The sequence below is a fragment of the Caretta caretta genome, chromosome 4 (assembly GCF_965140235.1).
Source record: "Caretta caretta isolate rCarCar2 chromosome 4, rCarCar1.hap1, whole genome shotgun sequence".
Taxonomy (NCBI): Eukaryota; Metazoa; Chordata; order Testudines; family Cheloniidae; genus Caretta; species Caretta caretta.
The window spans coordinates 127,914,773-127,941,312 of record NC_134209.1 but is presented as its reverse complement, the minus strand read 5'-3'; the positions used below and the strand labels follow the sequence as shown (position 1 = coordinate 127,941,312).

Here is a 26,540-nt window from a genome sequence, read left to right as displayed (position 1 = left end):
GAGAGCGAGGGGGACCACTATTTGATATTGATGCATTAGCTGATCACATTTGATGGACACGGATAAAAGGATGCTTATTGTAAAAACAGATGTGAGTTTAGTTTCCTGAATGTAAATTCCTGGTAGATATCAGTCAGTTTGCTAAACCATTGAAGAACTTGCTTTAGTTTTACATGACTGGCAGTCTTAACTCAGGACGGACCCAGGAGTGGAATAGCAGGTACAGTATAGAACATAGCAGGTTATGGCTGAGTGAGAGGGAGCTTTCTGTCAGCCTGTCAATATTAGAAACATTTAATTCACCCAAATATTTTTAATGGAAAACAAAACTTAGCCAAAAGCAAGGCTGCAAGAAATAGGATTTTAAGCTGGTCCTAAAATGTCCGTGAAGTAGAATTTCCAATAATGGAATACAACTTCCATAAGTATTGTGTTCAGGGGGAAATATCTTTGATGCTAAGGACATCAAATGAAATGACAAAGGTTAATGACTCCTATACAGAGCATACATATCACATGTAATACCAGTAGACATGCTGACTTGCTCTTCTTAAATTAAAAAATTACCGGAAGAAAGCACCTACTCAGATTCACAAACACAACCATCCAAACCATTTTTCCCCCATTCTGAATGAGTAGTTTGTTCCTCCAATATACTTTTCCTAGAACCGTTACACAAACTTACTCCAGCAGGCGTTCATCCTCTACTAACTACAGTGCCACTGCTCAGTTTTTTCAAACTTTATCAAAACCTGATAGACAAAAAATGCACAGGGCAATGAAAACTCTGATAAAGTGAAACAAATGCACAATCCTATAATTAGCATTTACTAAGATGCCCATGAAACCAGGTGTGATATGGTCAAAAGATATCCGTGACACACCAGACTGGTCACAATTAATCAAAACAGAGCCTGTTAGACTACAACTAATCACTTTCAGCTCAATCAAAGGTCACTGATTTTTGCTACCATTAGATAGCATTAATCTTACACACATAATAACAAGATGACAAAGCATGAAAACTTCGCCAATAACAACAATTTCGAATTAGCAAGACCAATACTAAATATTACAAATTCAGATCCTCATTTAAAAGTGTCAGTGAACCAACACTGTGAATAAATTAACTCAGTACCTAGAGCTTTATCAGTAAATCAAGAAGCCTCATATGCTTTCCTTGTCTCTCTTGCATTTCCTCTATGACTGGGGTCACCCTAGCACTGGGGTAGGCAACCTTTGAGAAGTGGTGTGCCAAGTCTTCATTAATTTAAGGTTTTGTATGCCAGTAATAAATTTTACATTTACGGGGGCCCCCTGACGGAACCCCAGACTGGCAGCGGGCTGAGCGGTGCCGGCAGCAGATGGAACCCCAGACCGGCAGTGGGCTGAGTGTCTCAGCGTGCTGCCGATCTGGGGTTCCGGCTGGCAGGGGCCGGCAGACAGGGTCCTGGCCACTGGCCCCACTCAGCCAGCTGCCGGCCTGGGGTTCCGTCTATTCAGGCTGGCAGCGGGCTGAGCGGGGCCGGGACCCCGGCTGGCAGCAGAGTGCCACTAAAAAATCAGCTCCCGTGCTGCCTTTGGCACGCGTGCCGCAGGTTGCCGACCCCTGCCCAAGCACCTTATCTGGGAAAAGTATTAGGGCATGAGATGCGTTTTCCCTTTCCTGCCTTGTATCTGGCACTGGTGCCTTCCTGCTGTAAGCCTTGTTTGCTGTTGTGATTGCAGAGTCCCCTGGTTGATGGGTTCACCACTTGGCTATACTCTTAGCTGAATACTGCAAGCTGAAAGAAGGGGAGCAGGCACTATAGGGTGGCAGGCTGTTGTAGCAAGTTGGTCTACCACGGCATGAGCTGTTGTCTCATTTGATATACTATGCAAACAGGATCCAAACCAAGGTAAGCTGGCAAGGTAGACATGTATTTAAAAATGTTTCCTAGTTCTAATTACCCCTGGGAGATTGTGTAGGCAAACGTTTCTAGTGGAAGCATAAAGGTGTGTGGTCACTTAGAGAGGAAACATTCTGCAAGTCTACAAAGGAAAGTTCTCCCTTATATTACCAAGAGATGACTTGTGGTCAGAGAATAAGTCATGAGTGTTTTTCATCTAGAGTGCTAGGAACCCCACATCTATCACAGATTAGGAGGAGACCAAATTCATTTTCATTTGTGACATCCAGGTCTCCTAGAGTAAAAGACTAAATCCCAAGCCCATTAGTGCACTAACCTAGCCTCTGGAAAGCTGCAGAATATCAAATGAATGATAAATCTCTGAAGTTTCTATGCCTGAGGTCTAGCTCTATTTTGTAACTGGATTGGAGATTTTCAGACTTTTCGCAGCCATTAGCACAAATCACCTGATGGAGCTCTGCAACGGCCTCAGTGCTTTGGCAGTCATCCTCTTCTTCCAGATCATGCAGTGTCTGTCTCTGCTTCTCTAACATTTCATGGCAGGCCTAAGATTAATAGAAATAAAATAGGGAAAAAACCGTGTAAAAATATGTGTTTTAAATAGCTGAAACTATGGTCAGCATGAAAGCTACTGACTGACAAATAAAGCAAGGGTACTTTTTTGGCAGCATCAGGGATCCAAATACTGTAAAAGCTAGTAGGGAAAAAGCTGTCCTAGCTGACTGGTAGAAGATCATTAGCAAGGACTGAAAAGCATTAGTACAGTACAGTATAGCTGAAAACTGGCCTACACAAAGTAAACTGGTGATTTCTGTACCTATTTAAAGTAGGCAGGTGTCAACAAAAAAGTCTTTAGCAAAGAAGAAAGGGTTAAATCAGCATAGTCTGAATTACTGTCTCACTCCAAAGAGATAATCACTCCAGAACTGGGTTGAGAAAAATCGGTGGGTCACAGAAGACATGTTTAGTCTACCAGTCTGTATACAAAGCTGTTCTGTGAACTGATAATTTCACTTTCTAGTATTTTCAGTCTGTCCACCTTTCATGGGCACTATACTCAATATAAAAAGAAGCAGCACTAATCCTAGGTAATGCTGATGATAGTAGCTCACATACTTAGTCATATATCATTACAATCAAAAGACAGACTGTATGGGCAGAATGGGCAGAAGAATTCACATGACTTCATATGACTTCCTACATCTCACATGCCACTGGACTTCCCTGAATCAATTCTTGCTTCAAATCCAATAGCTGAATAGGTTGAACTAGATCATATCTTTTAGGAAAACATCCAATCTGTATTTTAAAATTTCCACTGATGGAGAATCTACCATGTCTGTTGAGTTGTTCTGCTGGTTAATTACCCTCACTGTTAAAAAAAAAAAAAAAAATTGCATCTTATTTTTAGTCTGAATTTGTCTAGTCACCTTTCTCTTTGATAAACTTGTGAAACAATCTAATTAGTTTCTCACTATACGGCATGTTTTCCGATCCTTTAATCATTCTCATGGCTCTCCTCTCAACCCTTTCCAATTTTTCAACATCCTTCTTGAAGTGTGGACATAAACTTAGAGGGAAATAAATATTCACCATCTCTGTGACAGCTTAGACAGGTTTGAACTTGCAACCACTTGAACACAAAGCATGAAAATTTCCACTAAGCTACTGCATAGTATTAACAAGAATAACTTATTTGGTTGTTAATCAAGTCATACCGAAGGAAGGTGGTTCATTTGTTGCTCCATAGAGCATTTGGACTTTATCTTAGAGTGGAGGAGAGAGTCACCTGCTCACAAGGACCCATTTCACTATTGGGGCAGAAGGGTGAGAGCATCTCATGGCTCCGTTATATTTCATGGAGGAATTTCTTAACATCATAGTTTTATATCCTGTGCTGCAATACAAAAGCTGAAAAAATTGGCAAACAGCTATAAATCCCCCAGCCTGCAACAAATGTATTATTAGTTACAACTGTTACTATGCAATTTATTGGTTAGATGACAAAGTTATTTGTAAGACTATGGTATGTAAAAATGAAGGCATTTTCTTTGCACGACTGAATTTTTCTTGCCTTTGCAGAAGAAAGTCTTGATACAAAATTTCTTAATTTCAGTTAACATGCTCTGGGTGTCTACCAAGAAGTCCATTAAACAGGAGTACAAACAAACATTAAAGTGTCCAGTGAATAGAAAACTGCATAATAAAATTAACTGTTTATATTTGATCAAGACAAAGAGCCTAAGAGATATAAAATTCCACTACAGATACACATGTGTTTTTAAATGGCTGGAAGCCTGCTCCTACACTGTTTTTCCCCCCCTGTACATTATGGAGAGTGTTCTTTAACCAAACTTCATCAAGGAAGCACTGCAGACAAAATATAGTAATTGCATTATCTAACTTACACAATGTAATTACAAAGCTTGGACTGCAATAAGAAGTTGTAGCATTAAGGTCAGCAAAATCTGTCAGTTTGTTGTAATGGGAAAAAAGTTTTCTCGAACAATCTAGCTGAGTTTTTACATTTTAAACTGTTCTATTAATTTTAAAAAACAATCTAATATTGTGGGGTGGTATCTTAGTAAGTAGACATGCTGCCCTTAAATCATTTCTTTCCCTGATAGTTGAGGATGAATTTTAAAATAAAGTCTGTAGTTCTCAGCAATTACAGAAGTCCTGTCGCTTTCAGCATTTAGGGTTTCATCATTCTGATAACATCACTGTTAACTTTGCCAGTTTTGCTGTAAGATTATATAATTGTTGATCAAAACACCATGTCTTAAATCAAAGTATCCATGAACAACCACTAATCTTAATTCAAAGCAACGTGCCCTGCCAAGTGCTGTGTTGCCAAAATTATTAACAGGGGACCCCTTCAATTATCCCCTCAGGTGACATTAAATATTCTCCTCTACTTCACAATCTTCCAGCATAGATTTTTAAGGCCAGAAGGCACCATTAGAACATCTATTTTGATTTCATGGATAATACAGGCCACAGAATTTCACTTAGTTACCCTTCTGAGACCAAAATCATGTGTGTGACTAAAGCATATCTTCCAGAAAGGCATCCCGTCTTCACTGAATCCCATCCTGTTCCTCTCCCAAATTCCACAAATCCTTTCACCCAACACACCCACCAGAGCCATTTCCTTCACTCCTCTTGACCAACCAAAGTTCCCTGTCCCCAGCACCTGAAGAAGGTCTCCTTTGGATGTGTCCCCCTACCTGGCAGCTGTTCCTCACAGCAGCACTGGTGGGGTAGGCAAGTCATCCTAGAGCCTCTGCTGTCAGTGGTAGCAGCAGATTGGTTATCGGGATGGGTGACTGTAGGGACTGGTCACTTAGGGAATAGATTCTTGAGAATGGCAGCTCTTCCCTGACTGGTGTTGGCCTGTCCTAAATGGTCTGAGGGGGCCAAGAGGAGGAGTGTGTTTTCCTATTGTGGTGGTGGCGGGAAAGTTGGGAGAGGCAGGCTCTGGTCCCTCTCCCAGTGCCAGCTCTTTAGCTCCATGCTGGAGCTGGGCAGGCAAGCACCAGCAAGCTACAGGATTTCCACTCAATATGGAAATAGCCTAGGGAATGTCTACACTACAAATGTAAGTTGACCTCTGTTAGGTTGACTTACAGCCATCACAGTAATTACTGCAGTGGTTCATGTCCACTCTACCGTCCTTCAGTTGGTGGTGTGTGTCCTCACCAGGAGCATTTCTGCCAACTTAAGAGGGCCAGTGTGGGGGGCTGAGAACCTAGGCTCTCAGCTCTGTGTGCAGCTCCCTAGCTCCCTGCCAGAAGCCTGACTGCCCCACTGTCTCCCTCCCCTCCCCCCCCCCCAGATATTAGCTCCCCACTCCTCACCGGGAGCCCAGCAGCTGCACCAAGGCAGGGAGCCCAGCAGTTGAACAGAAGCTCCCAGCTCCCCACTGGCTGCACAGAGGCTTCCGGCTCTCCGCTTCCTGCCAGCAGCCTGGCAGCCACACGGACGCTCCCTGTTCCCTGTGGGGAGCCTCAGCACCAGCCTGGCTGGGCGCAGGGAGCTAGGAGACAGCCACCCTCTAGCTGTCTCCACCCATCCTGGGGTGACAGCCCAACTTCCTTGTCAATTTCACGGCTCCAGCATGTAAGTAACCTGCAGTGTCTACCCAGACACTGCTTCGCCTTCACTATGCCGCCATAACTCCACCTCCACAAGAGGAATAGGGCTTATTATGTCAGTGTGGTAGGGCACTTACATCGGTAGGAGCAAGGCTGTAGTGTGGACACTGACATAATTAGATCAATGTAAGCTGCCTTACGTCAGCCTAACTCTGTAGTGCAGACCAACCCTTGGCCCTGCATCCTCTCCTTCTCTTTGCGTGCTGCTGACAGTGTGGAAACTTCAGGGTGCCTTTTGCATGGACTTCCTTTTGGCACTGGTTGCAGACACAGTATGAGAGTTCCCATTGCAGCAGTTGCTACAGCAATGGAGGGTACCACCACAGCACTGTTATTCCTTATTATTAGTATTACATTAGCACTTAGAGGCCCCAGACATGCTCTGCCAGGCCAGGCACTGTACATACCCAAAATAAGAGAGATTCCCTGCCCTGAAGAACTCAAAAGACAACACATCATGAGTATTATTATCCCCATGTTACATGGGGCGGATCTGAGGGACAGAGATCAAGTTGCAGTGGGGGAGGTTTAGATTGGATATTAGGAAAAACTTTTTCACTAAGAGGGTGGTGAAACACTGGAATGCGTTACCTAGGGAGGTGGTAGAATCTCCTTCCTTAGAGGTTTTTAAGGTCAGGCTTGACAAAGCCCTGGCTGGGATGATTTAACTGGGAATTGGTCCTGCTTCGAGCAGGGGGTTGGACTAGATGACCTTCAGGGGTCCCTTCCAACCCTGATATTCTATGATTCTATGTACCCCGGAAGTTTATAGAAGAGCTAGGAGCATGGCAGCTGCCCAAGCAAGCGAGAGGTGGCTAAGTCCCAATCTCAGAGAGGGCTTTAAAATTTTAAAAAGCAAAGCCAACCCTAGTATTTTGGGGCAGGCCTATGCAGTCCTGTCCCCCATCCCCAACTCTGACCTAGGCTACTGAAGACATGTCATGAGAACACAAGCTGGCAGTTCTGGTGGACTGGGAGAACCTCAGAGAACGTTACAATGGCCCTAAAACAAACCAAATAGTGAATATAAATCTTTACACAGTCACCTTCAGAAACTCATCGAGTTCCCCTATTTTCTGAGTTTTACTGAGGAGATCCCCTTGTTCATCCTTCTGAGCTTGTTTGAGCTCTCTTATCTTCCTTGCACGACATGCCAGGAGTTTCACGATTAGGTCTTTACCTTGTTGGACACATTCTGGAATATAAAATGTAAATGATTAGGTGTTACAAATCTATAATTTGGGGAAAATAAGTGTGCGAACTTTCATTTCTGGTTTAAAAATGGATATAGTGGTAAAAAAAAAAAAAGCCTGTGTTCAAGCAGTTTGACTTTTATTTCTTAAATAAATATATGCTATTGTAGGGTGGCAGCACTGTCCAGTGTATAGGGCACTAGACTGGGTGCTAGGACTTCAGGGTTCTATTCCTGGCTGTGCCTCTGACTTGCGGCATGATCTTGGACAAGTCACTTAGGCCAAAGCTTTCAGTATCACTGATTTTTTTGTTTTATTTTTTTGGTGGGGGTGGGTGCCAGCTTGAGATATTTGAGGCCTAACTTTCAGACACTCCACAGCTCCAGATGAGTTTGCCTGGCAGATCCAGACATCTGCTATCCAATCCTCCCTTACCTCTGTCTTTTCATCTGGTATTCATCTAACTCCCTCAAAAAAATACTAACCTTTTTTTCCTATAGATACCTAAATAATTCACTAGTCCCCCAAATAAACCATGCAGCTAAAGATGAATTCAGAAAATGAATGTTACATTGTGGCAGCTATTCTGCCACCATATCAAGGTGTTTTAGCTATGGGAAGTTCCTTGTTGTGGGGAGATAAAGCAGTGCATTATATAAACTCTGCACATTACTCATGCCCAGTGCTAATTTATTATAAACATCAGCCTGCCGCCGAACATAAATTCCCTGACAAATCATTTGAAAATGCACTTAAAGTCCTTAATTAAAAATCCAGATAGTGCAGTGCCCATTCCCCACCGCCACCCCCTAAAAAGGTCTACACTAACCTTGGAGGTTTAAAAAAACATTTTGAAATACAGTCCTAGTCTACACTACAAACTTATGTTGGCAAAACTTTGTCGCTCAGGGGTGTGGAAAATCCCCCCTCCCGAGTGACACAGTTCTATGTCGATGGGAGGGCTTGTATGCAAGAAGTTTGAGATAATCTTTTAATACAGGAGGTTGCTTAATATGTGTGTACAGATTTTACTCTTGCGGACAAAAGGACCTACTTCGCATAAAACTAAGGCCTTATCAGCTGCATCTCTGTCTTGCAGCAATGCAAATACGACTGTGAGAAAAACAAAAGGAATGAACTCAAACTTTAAGGGCTTACTTTTAGAAAAACACAACAGCCCCGAGGTAGCCATATATGTCCTCCTTTTAAAGAACTAGCAGGGCGCATCCATTAAACTCTTTGCTTAAACTGTTGTTCATATGACTACTTACCAATATTTTTAGAGAGGACAAAACCTGCGGAATGGGGATTGATGGCCTTTAGATATGGCAAAACTCACACTTCGAAACTAGCTGAGAATACGAGCAACTCTCCAGTGAGAGTATTTACATTCAGTATTTACATACATACATACATCTGATGAAGTGAGCTGTAGCTCACGAAAGCTCATGCTCAAATAAATTGGTTAGTCTCTAAGGTGCCACAAGTACTCCTTTTCTTTTTGCGAATACAGACTAACACGGCTGTTACTCTGAAACCATACATTCAGGCTGTTCAGCTCCTAGAGCTTTGACAAGGACAGCATGCCAATAGGGCAGGTAAAGAATCAATTATCCTAAGAAAGCCAGATTTGCTTTGCTAGCAGACAAAGGATTTTACTCCAGACTGATCACTTTAGAATCAAAATCATTTAACAAAGACAGCAAGGATTTACTTTCAAATATAAATATATAAAACCAGCTTCCAACCTTACCCCACTTGGTGCTTGACCCAATGCCCACTGAGTTGAATGGAAAGATTCCCCATGACTTTAATGGATGCTGAATCAAGATGTTATGAAGGGGACGAGAGACATAAATACTCTTGTGGCAAAACACGGAATTAAATCAATACAGAATAATGTAGTGATATGTTAAACCTTTGCTCCTAACTGACTAGATACTCTTTATTTAAAGTGACAGGTTTCAGAGTAACAGCCGTGTTAGTCTGTATTTGCAAAAAGAAAAGGAGTACTTGTGGCACCTTAGAGACTAACCAATTTATTTGAGCATAAGCTTTCGTGAGCTACAGCTCACTTCATCGGATGCATAAAGTGGAAAATACAGTGAGGAGATTTACATACATACAGACCATGAAAAAAAGTGAGGATGTTTTTATACACACAGACCATGAAAAAATGGGTGTTTATTACTACAAAAGGTTTTCTCTCCCCCCACCCCACTCTCCTGCTGGTAATAGCTTATCTAAAGTGATCACTCTCCTTACAATGTGTATGATAATCAAGGTGGGCCATTTCCAGCACAAATCCAGGGTTTAACAAGAATGTCTGAGGAACGGTGGGGGGGAGGAATAAACAAGGGGAAATAGGTTACTTTTTATAATGACTCAACCACTCCCAGACTCTATTCAAGCCTAAGTTAATTGTATCCAATTTGCAAATTAATTCCAATTCAGCAGTCTCTCGTTGGAGTCTGTTTCTGAAGTTTTTCTGTTGTAATATCGCAACTTTCATGTCTGTAATCACGTGACCAGAGAGACTGAAGTGTTCTCCAACTAGTTTATGAATGTTATAATTCTTGACATCTGATTTGTGTCCATTTATTCTTTTACGTAGAGACTGTCCAGTTTGACCAATGTACATGGCAAAGGGGCATTGCTGGCACATGATGGCATATATCACGTTGGTGGATGTGCAGGTGAACGAGCCTCTGATAGTGTGGCTGATGTTATTAGGCCCTGTGATGGTGTCCCCTGAATAGATATGTGGGCACAGCTGGCAACGGGCTTTGTTGCAAGGATAGGTTCCTGGGTTAGTGGTTCTGTTGTGTGGTATGTAGTTGCTGGTGAGTATTTGCTTTAGGTTGGGCTGTCTGTAGGCAAGGACTGGCCTGTCTCCCAAGATTTGTGAGAGTGATGGGTCATCCTTCAGGATAGTTTTTAGATCTTTGATAATGCGTTGGAGGGGTTTTAGTTGGGGGCTGAAGGTGATGGCTAGCGGCGTTCTGTTATTTTCTTTATTTAAAGTGGTAAATATTCAGAGCAATGCACAGGTTCACAACTCCCATTAATGAAAGTGGAACTCTGATTCCTAAATTCAACTTGTATCACTCCAAGATATGGTTAAAACTCGGTAGGCTTCAAAGTCAGTTTTAAAAAAAATCAAATACACAACTGTAATAAATTCCTCACACGTGATGAGCAGAGCGATAATGATGGTTAGATATGTCTGTCAAAGTATTTTGATTTAAGTCAAAGTAGAACAGTTGTTAATGAGAACAGGACAAGTCCCCTACCCCCTCCTATACCCCAGCCATGGGGCATGGAGGCATGGGAAACAATAAAGAGCCTGCAAAGTAAACTACAGTGCTCTTCTCCATGACCCCCCCTCACTCTTTCTTGAGTTGGCTGGGAAGACATCTATAGCTCTGTGGCCAAGAGTCAGCATTCATCCATATTGAGTAGGGAACTATCATGTGTTGCATCTATTCATATGGGCTTAGCAGTAGGGGGACAAGATTTGGTTCAATCTTGTAGATAGTGAAAACCCACCAAGGGATGTGAAAATGCAGAGCAGGGCCAAAGGAACTGTGAGCTGCAGGATCAGATGTTTTCATCTTGCAAATAGATGCAGGTCCTTGATACATGGGAGCTGGTGGGAACCATGACTGCATGAACAGAGTCTAAGGACACCGTTTCCAAATTACTAGTAATTGTAGCTGCCTGAAGTATTGGGTGTCCAACTTAAGACAACTTAGAGTCCTGTCTTTCAGAGGGTGGCTACTCAGCACTTTCTTAAAGCCAGGCTTCCTTAAGCAATATCAATTTACACACTCCAAAATTGAGGCTCCAAAAATTATTATTCAGTTTTGAAAATATTGGCCTACACTTCCTATTGTCCTGCATGTGTATGGCACTGAATATATGAAAACAAGGCTCTTTCATCCTGCCCTTGAAAAGCATAATGGGGAACCTGGAATACCAGGAGTTATTAGTTTGTTGGGAGATCCCAGCTTCTGCAATGCATGAGGGACTTCAGGTTAGTGAGCCATTCTGCTCCAGATTTTCTAGCTACAAAATACCTGTCTGTTTAAACAAAATTTCATGGTGGAGGAAGGGAGGGGAGAGAGCTAAAATGCCCCCCCCCTTCAAAGTTAGTTTAGTTCTTTGGGTGGGGCGGGTTTATCCCTCAAAATCTAAGTCTGAACACTCACTTTAACCTCAGCAAGATGGAGAGATGAACTGAATTGCGATTATCAGCCCCGAATAGCCTTTTATAAAGGGCTGATGCCACAACTGTGTTTTTTGTTTTAAACTTTCCAGTTCCATCTGCTGGTAGGCGAACATAACACAATGGTTTGCACTTATGCAACCGCCACTGGCCTTAAACTCTATGATGGTATGAACACCTTTTATCCAATGATTTCCAAGCCCTTACCAAACATTAATTAGAAAACCCTCCCAATACCGCTATGTCATAAATATAAAGGGAAGGGTAACCATCTTTCTGTATACAGTGCTATAAAATCCCTCCTGGCCAGAGGCAAAATCCTTTCACCTGTAAAGGGTTAAGAAGCTAAGGTAACCTCGCTGGCACCTGACCTAAAATGACCAATGAGAGGACAAGATACTTTCAAATCTGGAGGGGAGGAAAAAGGCTTCTGTCTGTCTATGTGATACCTTTGCCGGGAACAGATCAAGGATGTAAGCCATTTAACTCCTGTATAGTACGTAATCTAGCTAGAAAATGTGTTAGGCTTTCTTTGTTTTGGTTTGTAACTTCGCTGAGCTGGAGGGAATGTGTATTCCTGTTTTTGTGTCTTTTTGTAACTTAAGATTTTGCCTAGAGGGATTCTCTATGTTTTCAATCTGATTACCCTGTAAAGTATTTACCATCCTGATTTTACAGAAGTGATTCTTTTACCTTTTCTTTAAATAAAATTCTTCTTTTAAGAACCTGATTGCTTTTTCATTGTTCTTAAGATCCAAGGGTTTGGGTCTGTGTTCACCGGTACTAATTGGTGAGCATATTATCAAGCCTTCCCCAAGAAAGGGGGTGTAGGCTTGGGGGAATATTTTGGGGGAACAAGACTCCAAGTGGTCCTTTCCCTGTTCTTTGTCCAAATCACTTGGTGGTGGCAGCATAGTGTTCAAGGATAAGGCAAAGTTTGTACCTTGGGGAAGCTTTTAACCTAAGCTGGTAAAAATAAGCTTAGGGGGTCTTTCATGTGGGTCCCCACATCTGTACCCTAGAGTTCAGAGTGGGGAGGGAACCCTGACACCCTATGAGGCTGATGTAACTTATATTCATTTTACACATGGGCACAGTGAGGCACAGAGAGATTACACAGACCACACAGGAAGTCAGTGGCAAAACCAGGAACAAGACCTAGATGGCTTTACTCCCTGTTCCAGAGCATATACCCTCCCTAGGAACAGCAGTCCAGATCCTCAAAGGTATTTAGGCTCCTTACTTCCATTCCTTTGAGCATCTGGGCCAGCATTCCTAGTTCATCCATTAGTATGCTTCGAAAGAGTGAGATTTCATGTACTGTTGTCTCTCTTTGCCATGAAGAGTAATAAGTCAATAACAAAATGAAGCTCATAAGTCAATGAATTTTAAAGATGAAGGTTGGAAATGTCTGTTTAAAAAGTACTTACCGTTACTGTAATGTGCTACTTGCTCCCAGAAGGCCTTGTGCAGGCCTGTTAAAAGCTCTTCTTTCTGCGAAAGAGAGAGGTTGCTCTTTATAGTTAACTGGTCCAATATGCCAGCTACAGCATCTAGTCTACATTTACTTTCTTCTTGTATCTTTGTCTTCAAAAAATCAACCATTTTCACCATTCGCTCCCAATTAAATATTCTTTCCTGAATGTCCTGAAAACAAAACAAAAATACTATGTAAAAAATTAAGTGCAGGCAGAGTGATGAATCTCTGTAACATGCTGAGCCCTTCATTAACCCATTCAATACTGAATGATGCAAGAGACAAAACCAGTGACACTAGACAAACTGTGCCCTCCAACGACCCATTCATTTGATTGTGTGTGCTCACTTGCACCATGGAAGGGGTTAAGCAAAGCTGTCTAAATTTTTCATCCAGTGCTTCCTGGCTCCTTAAGGAATGAAAATAAATCTAAAATGAATGAAGCAACATGAATAATAAGTTAGCACCGCACATTTCAATGTTGAACACAAGCTGATGCTGAGGGGGAAAAGATTCACTAGATGGAGCAAAAGGATAAGATCTAAGGATTTTTTCCTCCTAAAATACTGCCCAACTGGTCAGTTTTCATTTAAGAATGAGCACGGCTATAGGATTACAATACCACTGTGGAGTGAGTCCTAATACACTGAGATTGCTTAAGGTATATAAAACAGTGTAGCTCAGTAAATGATTGAAAAATAAAAGCCATTACAGACTGACAGCTTCCATTACACTATGGTACAGGAAACCCAGGTTCATAGCCCATCTAAGAAATCTTGCTCCTCAGGTTAGTGGTGCTTACATAATGGCTTGAGATGGGGAGGGGTGCATGATGCTGGTAAACCAAGTGTCAGCTCTACCCAAGGCTGTAGGCTTTAGCTAAGAACTTACAAACTCATAGCTGGAAACCAAACCAGCTCACCTATATGTTAGTTTTGTTCAAAATAGGTATTAGTCTTAAAAGAATGTAGTTAGTGTTTAGACTCTGTGAAATGCTCGTAAGTTGCTGCATGCACTAACCTCATTAGTAATGGCTGTATTCCATGCTATAAGGAAATATGTAAGTTATGCTTCATAACTTTAAAAGTGTTTACAATGAACTTGTGAACCCAGGTATGGGAGTTGTCCATCCCCATTAAGGAGGCCTATCAAGATTAAACAGCCATTGAGAAACATCACAGTGCAAAAGATTGTGAATGGCCCTATCACACCTTGGAAATGCTATGTGCAAGAGAGCTCATATCATGGATAGAAAGGCCAAATGTAAAAGATAAAACAGGGTCACAAGAAAATTTGTCATCTCTTTGCTTGTCTGAACTGTCACAGAGCCAGAGACATTAAACAAAGGCAGAGATCCCCAAGGGTTATCCCTGGGTCTGCTCTGGGGATATTTTGAATTGACAGATTACCACATCTCTGCCATCTTTAGGAATCATGGATGGTTCCTTTGAGTATATGTCTGCTTGCTTTAACCGTTTCTTTTTACCTAGTTAATAAGCCTTTATTACAGGACTGGCTACAGGCATTGTCTTTGGTGTAAGATCTAAGATACAAATTGATCTGGGGTAAGTGCCTGCTCTCCTGGGACTCGAAGCAACCTGACTAGTGTGTGATTTTTGGTGTAAGTGACCACTGACTGTATCACTAAGTCCAGCTTGCCTGGTGGTAAGATAGACTGGAAAGTCTATGGGGACTCTCTGTGACTCTATGTTAAGACTGTTACGGTGATCCAGGAGTTCACATCCATTACAGAGTTGGTGAAGTCTAATTATAGAAAACACCACCAGTTTGGGATGTCTGCCCTGTTTTTGACAGTCTGCCCTGAGATAGGCACTCGCGGTCGTGAGCAACTCCAGACAGCGTAACAGGGTGACCCTTAGCAACTAAAGGAGAAGATGGTCCTTCTCCAAAGAGCTAGAAGGTCCATGAAGGCAATGTCAGGCAGAACAACTTATTAAATGTTGGACCCAAACATGAGAAATAATTCATATTGAACCAGGCACAACTGAGGAAAGTCTTTCTGTGGACCACGGTGCAGAGAGACCACCTATAAAGATTATTGGCCAATGTGGGTCATTTTAGGAGTCGTTTTATTTGACTCCTACATTGCACAATCATAAATCATTAGCTACTAACCACTACATATTTTATGGGTGAAAAAATGCATCTAGAGGCCACAGTGGGCCAGATTCTGATCTCATTTATACTTCTGTAAATCCAGAATAATTCCAGTGACTTCAGTGGAGTTACTCCACATTAATATCCCGTATAACTGAGAAGGATCTGGTCCAATTACATGTTAATTATGCATAACAGTATGTGTTTTTTGTTGCATTAAAATGAATACACTTGAAAATGTTACTGCTTCCTCTCTTAAGGCCAGGTTAGTCAGAGGTGCTGAGGGTCTTCAATTCCAAAGGAAGTCAGGAGAGCACTTGGAACCCTTCTTAATCTGAAGTCTGGCCATCCAGGCATGGTGGAATACGTACATTTTAAAAAGAGGTCTCAATGCGCAGGTTAATGTTTCCCTTCCCCATCATTAGGTATAGCTCTTGCTGCTTGCTCATTGTTCTCATTAAATCTTGCAGAGCATTTTTATTCCACCACGACTGGATAGTCGTGTTTTCAGGATCAGAATCAAAGCGATGAGAGGTCATTCATTTAAGAGTTTTTACAAACTACCAAGAAAGCTAGCCTCCTTATAACAGGTTAAAGTAAACAGGCCACCGCTGGTAAGTTGTCTACCTAATTCATAAACTCTGACTGACATAAACATTACACATTCTCATTATGCTCTAAGTTAGGATTGACTGTTTCAGTCTCTCTTCAGCTTTCCCTCCTCTTGTACTTTACCATTGTTTGCAAATCCTGAGACTGGCTTAATAACCCTTCTACTGCAATCATTCTCTCAGTCAGATTCATCATTATCTTTCCTCTTTTGGCACTTGAGCAATTTGATTGGTTCAGGAGAAACTGCTCGGCTTTGTCTGCCTGGTTCCAGAAAGCTTCCATCTGCAGAGTAGGAATTAAAACACATCAATTATTTCCTCCTTTTCCTAACCCCCCCCCCCATAATATTTAAAAACCTGAGAAATTAATTACCCTGCAACACAGAAAGGTGTTCTTTTCTGGGAGGCAAATCATTGTAATTCAAGATGAACCCATTACAAAGTCACCATTTGGCAAAACCATTTTCACAAAAATCTCATATTTTAAAACATGGGGATGCACCCTTGGTAATGTCAGATACCAGTGTATGGTACCTGTTGGCTAATTCTGAGTCTTTATGGAGGTTAGTGTACACAATTTTATTTAAGATTGCTATTTAAAAGAACTCCCCACACACAACACACTAAAAACAGGCTAATTCAGTGGTCCCCAAACTTTTCAGAGTCACGCACGCCCCCACCCCTGGAGCCAGGGCCAGGAGCAGGGATGCGGCTCTCAGGCAGGGGGGACATGGACAGGGATAAGGGGGTCGAGGCTGGGGCTGCAGCTGGGGGCGGGTCTAGGGCCAGGAGCAGAGCTGCGGCAGGAGGGGTCTGGGTGGCGCTCCCTCCCAGTCCCTCATGGGAGCTGGCCCAGGCCCGCTGCACCCCCAAAGCATTCCTCTGCACTGGGGGTGTGCCCCACAATTTGGGGACCTCTCAGCTAATTAGTACAATTGGGGACAGATGAAAGGCTAATAGCCAGTCATTACTTTCTAACAAGTTACTTTATTAACCATGTTGCAGCGTGGGAGTGCATGTCTAGAAAGATTTTAGTTTAAAACTCAGAAGATTTTTACAGCTGAGGTTTTTGCAGCTGTTCAGTTTGTAAACATTATATTAACTTCTCAGAAATTATAAGCACATTATGTGGTTTAGAAAGTTATATGCCCCACCTACAGATCACCAGCTTTAGGCTCTAATCCTGTAGATACTTGTGCACACGCTTAATTCTATACACGTGACTCATTCCATTGACTTCAGTGGGATTACTTACATGTACAAAGCTAAACACATGTACATCTGTAGAATCAGGGCCTTATATTGTAAGCTCTCCAGGACAGGGGCTTAGGTCTGTGCAGTGTCCAGCCATCTAATGGTTTTATATTGCTGCAACACAAGGGTGCCCCAATCCTGACTGGAGCCTCTAGGTGCTATCATCATAAATATTTATTAGTAATAGTAATAATAATAATAAAGGGGGAGATTGTGAATAGCGACTGGCACCTGACTTTCAACGGGACTTGTGCTACTAAATGTTCCCCAAAATAGCTAAGAATTGTACTTTGACATTCTAGGTGCTTTTTCTGGAGGTGCCAATCTGCTGTGTATGGTGAGGAAAGGAAAAACTGTATAGTACTGAGGGAAAAGAGGTGCTCTTCAAGTGCCTGATCCAGATGTGGCTGAAGTCAATGAGAATCTTTCCATAATATAGTAACTGTGATGTGAGGAGCAACTCCACACATGGGGGCAGATCCTCATCTGATGTAAATTATTACACCTCCATTAAATGACATTTTACATTAGCTAATGGTTTGTCCCATGGAGCTCAGTAAGGCTAGATGACACTAATAATATCAGTTTCACACATGATTAACTCTACAGAATATTAAACAATCAGTTCTTTAAAGAATTGCCTTCACAGTCTCACAAGAAATGTCACATGCTTCTATCTCTGTCAGCCGGACTTCTGTTATCAAGTGAAAGGAACAGAGATTAAATAGAAAATCATAGAAGTTCTGGCTGGCACATTTCACAAACTACCAGACAGGTCAGAATTACTGTCGGTTTCTCTGTCAGAGAGGCCCAGGGCTAAGATATGTGGGCTGTTCAAGTCAGGACTAAAGTGCACTGACAGATTAGGGTGGGGAAGCTTATACATAGCCAGCCAGTATGACTGGTCTCTCATACTCATTAACTCAAATGTTGGAAAAAAAAAGGGAGAGAAAAAGACAGTCTGAGAGATTCTCCTCTTATTTTCCAGCAGACTAGATAAATAAGATCTTTTTCCACCTCCAGGTTTCCTGGCTCAGAAATTAGTTTTGACACACTAGTGCTATTGAACTGAAAAATTATCATTTCATGAGGATCAAATGTCAACAGTAAAATTATATTTTTGCATTTAAAAGCACTTTAAACGTGTTACACTGTGCAAAGCAGTGTAGCCAGAAGAGTTACTGAGGCGTTAGTAATACTTTAAGTATATCAACTGAAAAAGTTTATCTATGAAGTGTGCATACTTTACACGGTACAAGTGAGCATCAGATGTAAGGAAAAATATTACAGGCCACATTCTGCCTTCATTGCACAAGTACAATCCCACTGAACTCAGATGGGTATAAAAGAGTTTAGAGTCTATGCCTGTATGGTTTATTTAAACAGTGCAATTTTTGAAAAACAGTAAATGCACTAAAAATGAAAACTAGAGGAATCACTTAATTCTGACTACTAGCCTGCTTATTCCACTCTAATGCCACTTCAGTTACAACATGATTTTAGCAGCCTTTGTCTTGAGAACCACTACAGCTAGCATTTCATACAAGTGCTGAAGATGTAGCTAATCTGAGATTTTGTGATATACAGCATTAATCTATTACATTATTAAATACAGTTCTGTCACCCTGAACTGAAATATCTTTTACATAAAAGTGTACCAGTCATCTTTTCAAGATATATAATTAATTCTCTTAGTGGCTCAAAAGATATATCAAGTCCTAAAATCCTATTTAAATTAAGGTGGGGGAAAGAATGTAAGATTATAATAAGAATTATGGGATAAGGTCCGACAGCTCATATTATACAAAGGCTTGAAATATTTTACTAGTCCAACAGAGCCATAAGCATTTGACATCTCTGTGTATTGTGCAAGAACCAGTGTTCAGAAAAGAAAGATGTTAGTTGCTGGCCAGAGTTAGAAACACTTTGCTAGATGAATGTACGCATGCTTTCAGAATGAGTGGACTTGTAAAACACTGATCCTGAAGTAGTGACCACAAAGAAAAAAATGTTGACTCCCCTATCAACAGAACTATGTTAATTAGAAATACAGAGATGAATACAAATGATATAGGTACATTATCTAGGATATGTTCAGAATATTCCCTCTCTTTCCTTTCTAAGTCTTCCAAGGTCTGGTACTCTGAATTACGAGCGCCCGACATCTCAGTACTCAGTAGTCTGGAGGTAAGTTGTTTCTGTAACTCTTCCAAATCCTGGAAAAATAAAAAACCTGTTACACAGGAAAATAGCTTGTTTGAATTGGAAAAAAGTATTACTTGGAAAATAATAATATACATACAGCTTCTGTTTAAAAAAATGCTAATTTATTAGTGTGTTTGAGTCTTGCCCATGATTCTTCATGAAAGTAAATTCAACAAACAAGTTCAGGAAGTTTTATTTCTAGGTACTGCCATTCTTGCAGTAAATAGAGAAAACCTCAGACATTAGGCATGAGTCAGACCTGATTTACACTTTTTTTTTACACAGGTGTAACTCCACTTAACTCAATTTAAACAAGTGTGAGATCAGAATCAGTCCTGGTGTTCATTTCCGCTGACTTTGGATACCATTAAGCATTGATCCAAGTCTTCATATTTTTAACCCTGAAAAAGTTTTAAGAGTTTTTACAATACTTTAGTGCACCCACAAGTATTTTCAAGAAGATTGCAATTTTGGCTCTCCATCTTTAACTGGCCTCTAAAACGCACATGCAGTGCTTGGGGATGGTAGGTGTATGAATACCTGATCCATGTGTGCAAATGCAGGTGGCTAGCAGTGGGTGCGTGCGCACACACACTTACTTTTACTTATACCTGCCAAAACTGTAAGGGGCATTTTTAGATGCCACTTGAAAATGTTGACTTTTAATGTTTGTAAGCAAATACTTTTAAATGGAGTAAGTGAAATAATGTCTTCCCAACGGATTTAATAAACAAAAAACTCAGTCCTTCATCCTTCTTCCATGGGTTGCCACCGAGATGCATATTTCTACACTTTCCCAAACATGCCTTCTTTCTCAAGCCTTTTTCTACCATATGATTTTGTCTCCTAAAGAATTACATTAATATCTTATGTCTTAAAGAACTGCAAACACATTTTAGTGACCCTTAAAAATGTTCTGTCATCAAAACCCCATTAAGCTTTCATGTAGAATCAGCGAATGAAGAAATAAAAAATGCTTATTACAGCAAGGTGTCTTGTCTACTGTCCTGCTAATGCAGGATTAAATATAATATTAAATGTAATATTTCTGCTAATACCAGTGGTATTGCTCCTTGCCAAAGTAATTTTCCCTTTATGCAAATACAGTGTTTGAGGATCAGGATCAGTCTTCTCCATTCAGTCATGCCACAACCCAATGTTTGTAACTTTTGTAAACATTACAGGCCAGATTGTCAAGAGCTCAGTTCCCATTTAGGCATCAAAATAAGTGGCTAGATTCTTTTTCAAAAGAAGCTCGGCATGTTAGACACTGATCTCCTTAGAAAAAGTCTGGTCATTAACGCCACAACGGGAACTTTTGAAAATCTGACCCTTATTTTTTAGGTGCCTCACGGGAGCTGAGCTCTTCTGAAAAAAATCTGTCTCCATGTGAGTTAATGCTTCTGAAATGTGCTGGGCTGATAGTCCCAGAGCTGGAAGTTCTCTAGCTGTTATTAAACCAAAGCCCCATAGCACCATTTTGTCGACTCGCTGTGAAGGGCAACCGTGTAGATTACAACTTGCGTGTCTATTACATTAGGAAAAGAATAGAGCCAGCTGTGATTTGTGGTTTTCTGAGCTACACAAGTGTCCATTTTGAAGTCATCTGAGACTGGAAGCATTCTGAATAGAAAACTGCTTTTCAGCAAATCAGAGTTTCTCATGAAAATTTCACTTTTCTGTCTATAACTTTTGGATTTTTATGGAATAACATCACTATTTTTTTTTTATTTTTATTTTGGCAACTGAGAACTGGAAAATTTCTTGGCTTCCATTTTGACAAATTCTAAGTATTTTGTGGAGGGGGGGGGGAACACCTGGTCTGTGAGTGGGAAAACGATAATCCTACAACTACCATCCTCATGCACTCTATGTGCATGGAGATTATTAGTCCCATTTTATAGCTGGGGATCTGAGACATGGAGAAAGCAAGGGTGTGTCTACATGCAATGTAAGCCCCTGGTCAAACTCAGGCTCAAGTTTAACCCCCTTTCATTTACAAAGAAATCAGGCTAACCCAGGATCACAGGACCCCACAGAGGTGGAGGGTCTGAGCCTGAGTCAAGCTGGGACCCAGGGTTCAAGCCCTATTGTTCTGCTGTGTACAAGCAGTCCCCCCTGACTAGGCTTGGGGTTAGCCTGAGCTCTGGGACCCTCTCACCAGACAGGGTCCTAAAACCGCAGCTCCTGCCTGAGCCCAAATATCTACACTGCAATTAAATAGCCCCTTAACTCCAAGTCAGCTGGCATGTGCCAGCTGTGGGTTTTTCATTGTAGTGTAGACATAACCTAAATGACTTGCCCAAAGTCACACAGGAAATCGGGGGCAGAGCAGGGAATTGAACAATAATCTTCCAAGTTCCAGAGTAGTGTCCTAACCACTGGACTATCCTTCCTCCGCAGGCTCCCCCAGACTGCACTGGCTGCCTCAGATAAAATCAATATTTAACTCTTGACATGTCTTACAGTAGCTCTGTTAGATAAAGGAAGAGACCAGTGCTTTCAAACATCATTACCTAAAGGTTAGGAGACATTATGGAAGTGGTCTACCCCGGTAATATTCATGTGTCTAAAGTTTGTCCCTATCCAGCATCTACTTCTGAAACAAGGATTTATTCCTTTAATCTCTTTTCTTTCTAAATACGATTAACTTTTAATATTAAATTTGAGGATCAAAGGCAGTGAAGTGATCTTAATATAGAAAACCATGGAGATATAGGCTATCAGATACAATTATAGAGAACTCCAGTGTTAATCCATTGACTGCGGGATTACATGATCAGTCTAAATCCCTACTGACTAGTGCTGACGTAACATGAGAAATTTTAATTCTAGACTAACTACCTCTTTTTTTTAAAAAAAAGGGATGCAGAGCTGGTAACCTTCCAGCAATTTTTTCTTAGTGCTGAACCATTTTTTCTCTTCTGTTCTCTCACAAACATAATGTGATCCAAACTGTGACTAAGAGCAGCTTTCAGCAATGTACATTAATTGTAAGTGTGGAGTGTGAAAAGCCTCAATCCCAGAAATGGAGTTTGATAAAGTATATGGTAGGAGAATAATTGCACAGAGAGAAAAACAGGTACATTTTCTTGATAATAGCTTAGAATTTCCTTCAGGTACTGCACCCCCTAGTATGTTGTTGTTGACAATAATAGGTGAGCCCAGATAATGAATTTACACCTAGGCCTGTTGAGGCTACGAGTTGAGGTTAAATTTAGCACCGTTATCTCAATTTAACCCTGCACCCATCCATACGACAAAGTCCTTTTATCGACTTAAAGGGCTCTTAAAATCATTTCTTTACTCGACCCCCGATGAGGGGATTAGCGCTGAAATCGGCTGGGTTGAATTTGGGATACTGTGGATGCAATTCAACGGTATTGGCCTCCGGGAGCTATCCCAGGGTACTCCACACAGATGCACTGGCCAGGTATATAGGAAAAGGCTCGTGAACTTTTGAATCTCATTTCCTGTTTGGCCAGCGTGGTGAGCTCACCTGCACAGGTCACCATGCAGAGCTCATCATCACAGGTGACCATGCAATCCCAGAATCACTGAAGAGCTCCAGAATGGACCGAACGGGAGGTACGGGATCTGATCGCTGTATGGGGAGATGAATCTGTGCTGGCAGAACTCCATTTGAAAAGGCGAAATGCCAAAATATTTTAAAAAAAGTCTCCAATGGCATGAAGGACAGAGGCTATAACAGGGACCTGCAGCAGTGCTGTATGAAAATTAAGGAGCTCAGGCAAGCCTACCAAAAAACCAGAGAGGCAAAGAGCCACTCCAGTTCAGAGCCCCAGACATGCCGCTTCTGTGATGAGCTGCATGCCATTCTAGGGGGTGCAGCCACCATTACCCCAACCATGTGCTTTGACTCTGTCCAAGGAGTGGGAGGTAACACGGAAGCGGGTTTTGGGGGTGAGGAAGATGAGGAGGAGGAGGAGGAGGAGGAGGTTGTAGATAGCTCACAGCAAGGAAGCGGAGAAACTGGTTTCCCCAACAGCCAGGATCTGTTTATCACCCTGGACCTGGACCCAGTACCCCCTGAACCCACCCAAGGCAGGCTCCCGGACCCTTAAGGCGGAGAAGGGATCTCTGGTGAGTGTACCTTTGTAAATATTATACATGGTTTAAAAGCAAGCGTGTTTAATGATTAATTTGCCCTGGCATTTGCGGCCAGTACAGCTACTGGAAAAGTCTGTTAAAGTGTCTGGAGATGGAGCAGAAATCCTCCAGGGACATCTCTATAAAGCTCTCCTGGATGTACTCCCAAAGCCTTTGCAAAAGGTATCTGGGGAGGGCAGCCTTATTCCGTCCTCCATGGTAGGACACTTTACCATGCCAGGCCAGTAGCAAGGATAACTATAGGCATTTCAACATCCGCAACGGTTATTTTCTGGTCTGGAAAGTAACTCCCTTGCTGCAGCTGTTGAAACAGACCAGAGTTCCTGAAGATGCGAGCGTCATGAACCTTTCCCGGCCATCCCATGTTGATGTTGGTGAAACGTCCCTTGTGAGCCACCAGTGCTTGCAGCACCATTGAAAAGTACCCCTTGAGGTTTATGTACTCGCTGCCTTGGTGCTCTGGTGCCAAGTCAGGGATATGGGTTCCATCTATCGCCCCACCACAGTTAGGGAATCCCATTGCAGCAAAGCCATCCACTATGACCTGCACATTTCCCAGGGTCACTACCCTTGATAGCAGCAGTTCAGTGATAGCGTCGGCTACTTGCAACACAGCAGCCCCCACAGTAGATTTGCCCACTCCGAATTGATTCTCGACTGACCGGTAGCTGTCTGGCGTTGCAAGCTTCCACAGGGCTATCGCCACTTGATTCTCAACTGTGAGAGCTGCTCTCATCTTGGTATTCTTGCGCTTCAGGGCAGGGAAAAGCAAGTGACAAAGTTCCATGGAAGTGCCCTTACGCATGCGAAAGTTTCGCAGCCACTGGGAATCGTCCCAGACCTGCAACACTATGTGGTCCCACCACTCTGTGCTTGTTTCCCGGGCCCAGAATTGGCGTTCCATGCCATGAACCTGCCCAACTGAAACCATGATGTGCACATTGCAGGGGCCCATACTTTGAGAGAGGTCTATGTCCATGTCCTCCTCACTCTCGTCACCGTGCTGCAGTCGCCTCCTCCTCGCCTGGGTTTCGCTTTTCTTGCAGGTTATGGTTCTGCATATCCTGCTGGATAACGTGCACGGTGTTTATAGTGCTCATAATTGCTGCGATGATTTGGGCGGACTCCATGTTCCCAGTGCTATGGCGTCTGCGCTGAAAAAAGGTGTGAAACAATTGTCTGCTGTTCCTCTGATGGAGGGAGGGACGACTGGCAACATAGCTTACAGGGTTGGTTTATAGGCAATTAAAACCAACAAAGGGGGTGGCTTTGCATCAAGGAGAAACAGAATGGCCCCCTCAAGGATGGAACTCAAAACCCTGGGTTTAGCAGGCTGTTGATTTCACAGAGGGAGGGAGGGAGGAGAAAATGAATACACAACTCCTCTGGTCTATTTCTTGTTTTGATCCACTTCATCTATCTTTATACATCTTGCTGGCAGCGGACTGTGCAGTACGACCACTAGCCATCGTCATCTCCTGGGTGCTCGGCAGAAGACGGTGCAGTATGACTGCTGGCCATCGTTGTCTCCTGGCTGCTCATTAAAAGATGGTGCAGTAGGACTGCCGGCAGGACTGAATCGCCATGAGAGGAAACTTAAAAGAGTAATGACCTGGCTGAGTCACTCCCATGTTTGCTCAGGTGCCCCTGACCTCATCAAGGTCTGTTAAAAGAGCACCCTGGACTACGTCGACGATGACTACCAGTCATACTGCATTGTCTGCTGCCAAAAGACAATGGGCTGCTGCTATGTAGCAATGCAGTACCACGTCTGCCAGCACCCAGAAGACATACGGTGATGGTGAGCTGAGCAGGCTCCATGCCTGCCATGGCATGGTGTCTGCATGGGTAACCCAGGAAAAAAGGCGTGAAATGATTGTCTGCCCTTGCTTTCATGGAGGGAGGGAGGGAGGGGGGTGCCTGACAATATGTACCCAGAACCACCCACGACAATGTGTTTTTGCCCCATCAGGCATTGGGATTTCTACCCAGAATTCAAATGGGTGGCAGAGACTGTGGGAACTGAGGGATAGCTACCCACAGTGCAATGCTCCGGAAGTTGACGGTTGCCTTGGTACTGTGGACACACTCCGCCAACTAAATGCTGACTAAATGCACGCAGAGCATTTGTGTGGGGGGACACACAATCGACTGTATAAAAATGCTTTCTACAAAACCGATTTCTATAAATTCGACCTAATTTCATAGTGTAGACATACCCCTAGAAATCATTCATGCTAAGGTCTAGAAAACACTGTTTTCCTGATAGGACTAAACTGTGAAAAAGGCTTTTCTCGTAACAGACTGGAGACAGCACTGTAGTAATTGGCATTTTTTGATACAGACAGACATTCAGCCACAAGTTGTTATGGACAATCCACCACAGGGGTTCAGCAATCATGTCTTTCACTTAATTTTGCCTCTTCCCACTCCCAAAAAACAGGAAAGTTTGAAATACACTACAGATGACATTATTCCATGTAAAAGAGATCAACACAGGAGGGGCATATTGCTGAACTTTCACAAACTGCTTGCATTAACTTTTATTTTCTGTTGGCTGAAATATTAAACAATGGAGACACTTACAGTTTCCTGCATCAAAATGATTTGCTGGTATAAATCTTCAGTAATCCTCTTTTTAAGGTAAAAATCAGAGAGGTATGTTCTGAGAACCTGAATAAATACCTAGGTGAAAAAGGAGAAATAAATATAAAACGTAATCAATTTGATAAGACTTGTAAGGTCACTGTGGTAATCATTACTGGTGATTACATCTATGAATGAGGATGAGTTGTAAGTGAAAATATATTAATAGCAGAAAAGATAATTTACACTTAAAATAGTCATGCTCGGACTCTCCCAATTTGCCTGGGATAACATTCATTATCTTCCAGTATTTCTTACACTTCCTACACTCCTACAAAGACAGATGTAATTTTACATATCTAAGGCAACTGACAAATTTTAAAGCATACGCAAGGCCTTTCATCGAAGGATAACAAAGGGACTCACAAACATCAGACTTCATGTCTCTGCTTTGGGTAGCTATCACACAATGGCATGTTCAAAGTAGGGTGGATCTTTTCTAAAACTTTATGTGTGCCCAAGCTGTCGTGTCCTCACAAATGCCTGTAGTGTAATGCTTTCACCTTTAAGCTGCCATCTTGGGATTGCTCAACTGTATTTGTTTACCATTTGTAACCAAGCCACTCATTTGTATACCATCTGTAACCAAAGAGTTACAAGATCTGGGAAA

At 42.2% G+C, this 26,540-nt stretch overlaps 1 protein-coding gene across 5 annotated transcripts in view; it reads right to left on the bottom strand.

Moving 5' to 3' along the window:
• Positions 1-26,540, bottom strand: part of EVC (EvC ciliary complex subunit 1) — an 80,676-nt gene that overhangs the window by 35,690 nt on the left and 18,446 nt on the right. For all 5 annotated transcript variants that reach the window (XM_048848899.2, XM_048848901.2, XM_048848903.2 and 2 more), the window contains 6 exons: positions 25,871-25,969; positions 19,027-19,164; positions 15,819-15,977; positions 12,919-13,135; positions 7,114-7,262; positions 2,357-2,455 (listed from right to left, as the gene is read on the bottom strand). In XM_048848899.2, coding sequence (XP_048704856.2) covers positions 2,357-2,455; positions 7,114-7,262; positions 12,919-13,135; positions 15,819-15,977; positions 19,027-19,164; positions 25,871-25,969 — 861 coding nt within the window. The remainder of the gene's footprint in view (positions 1-2,356; positions 2,456-7,113; positions 7,263-12,918; positions 13,136-15,818; positions 15,978-19,026; positions 19,165-25,870; positions 25,970-26,540) is intronic.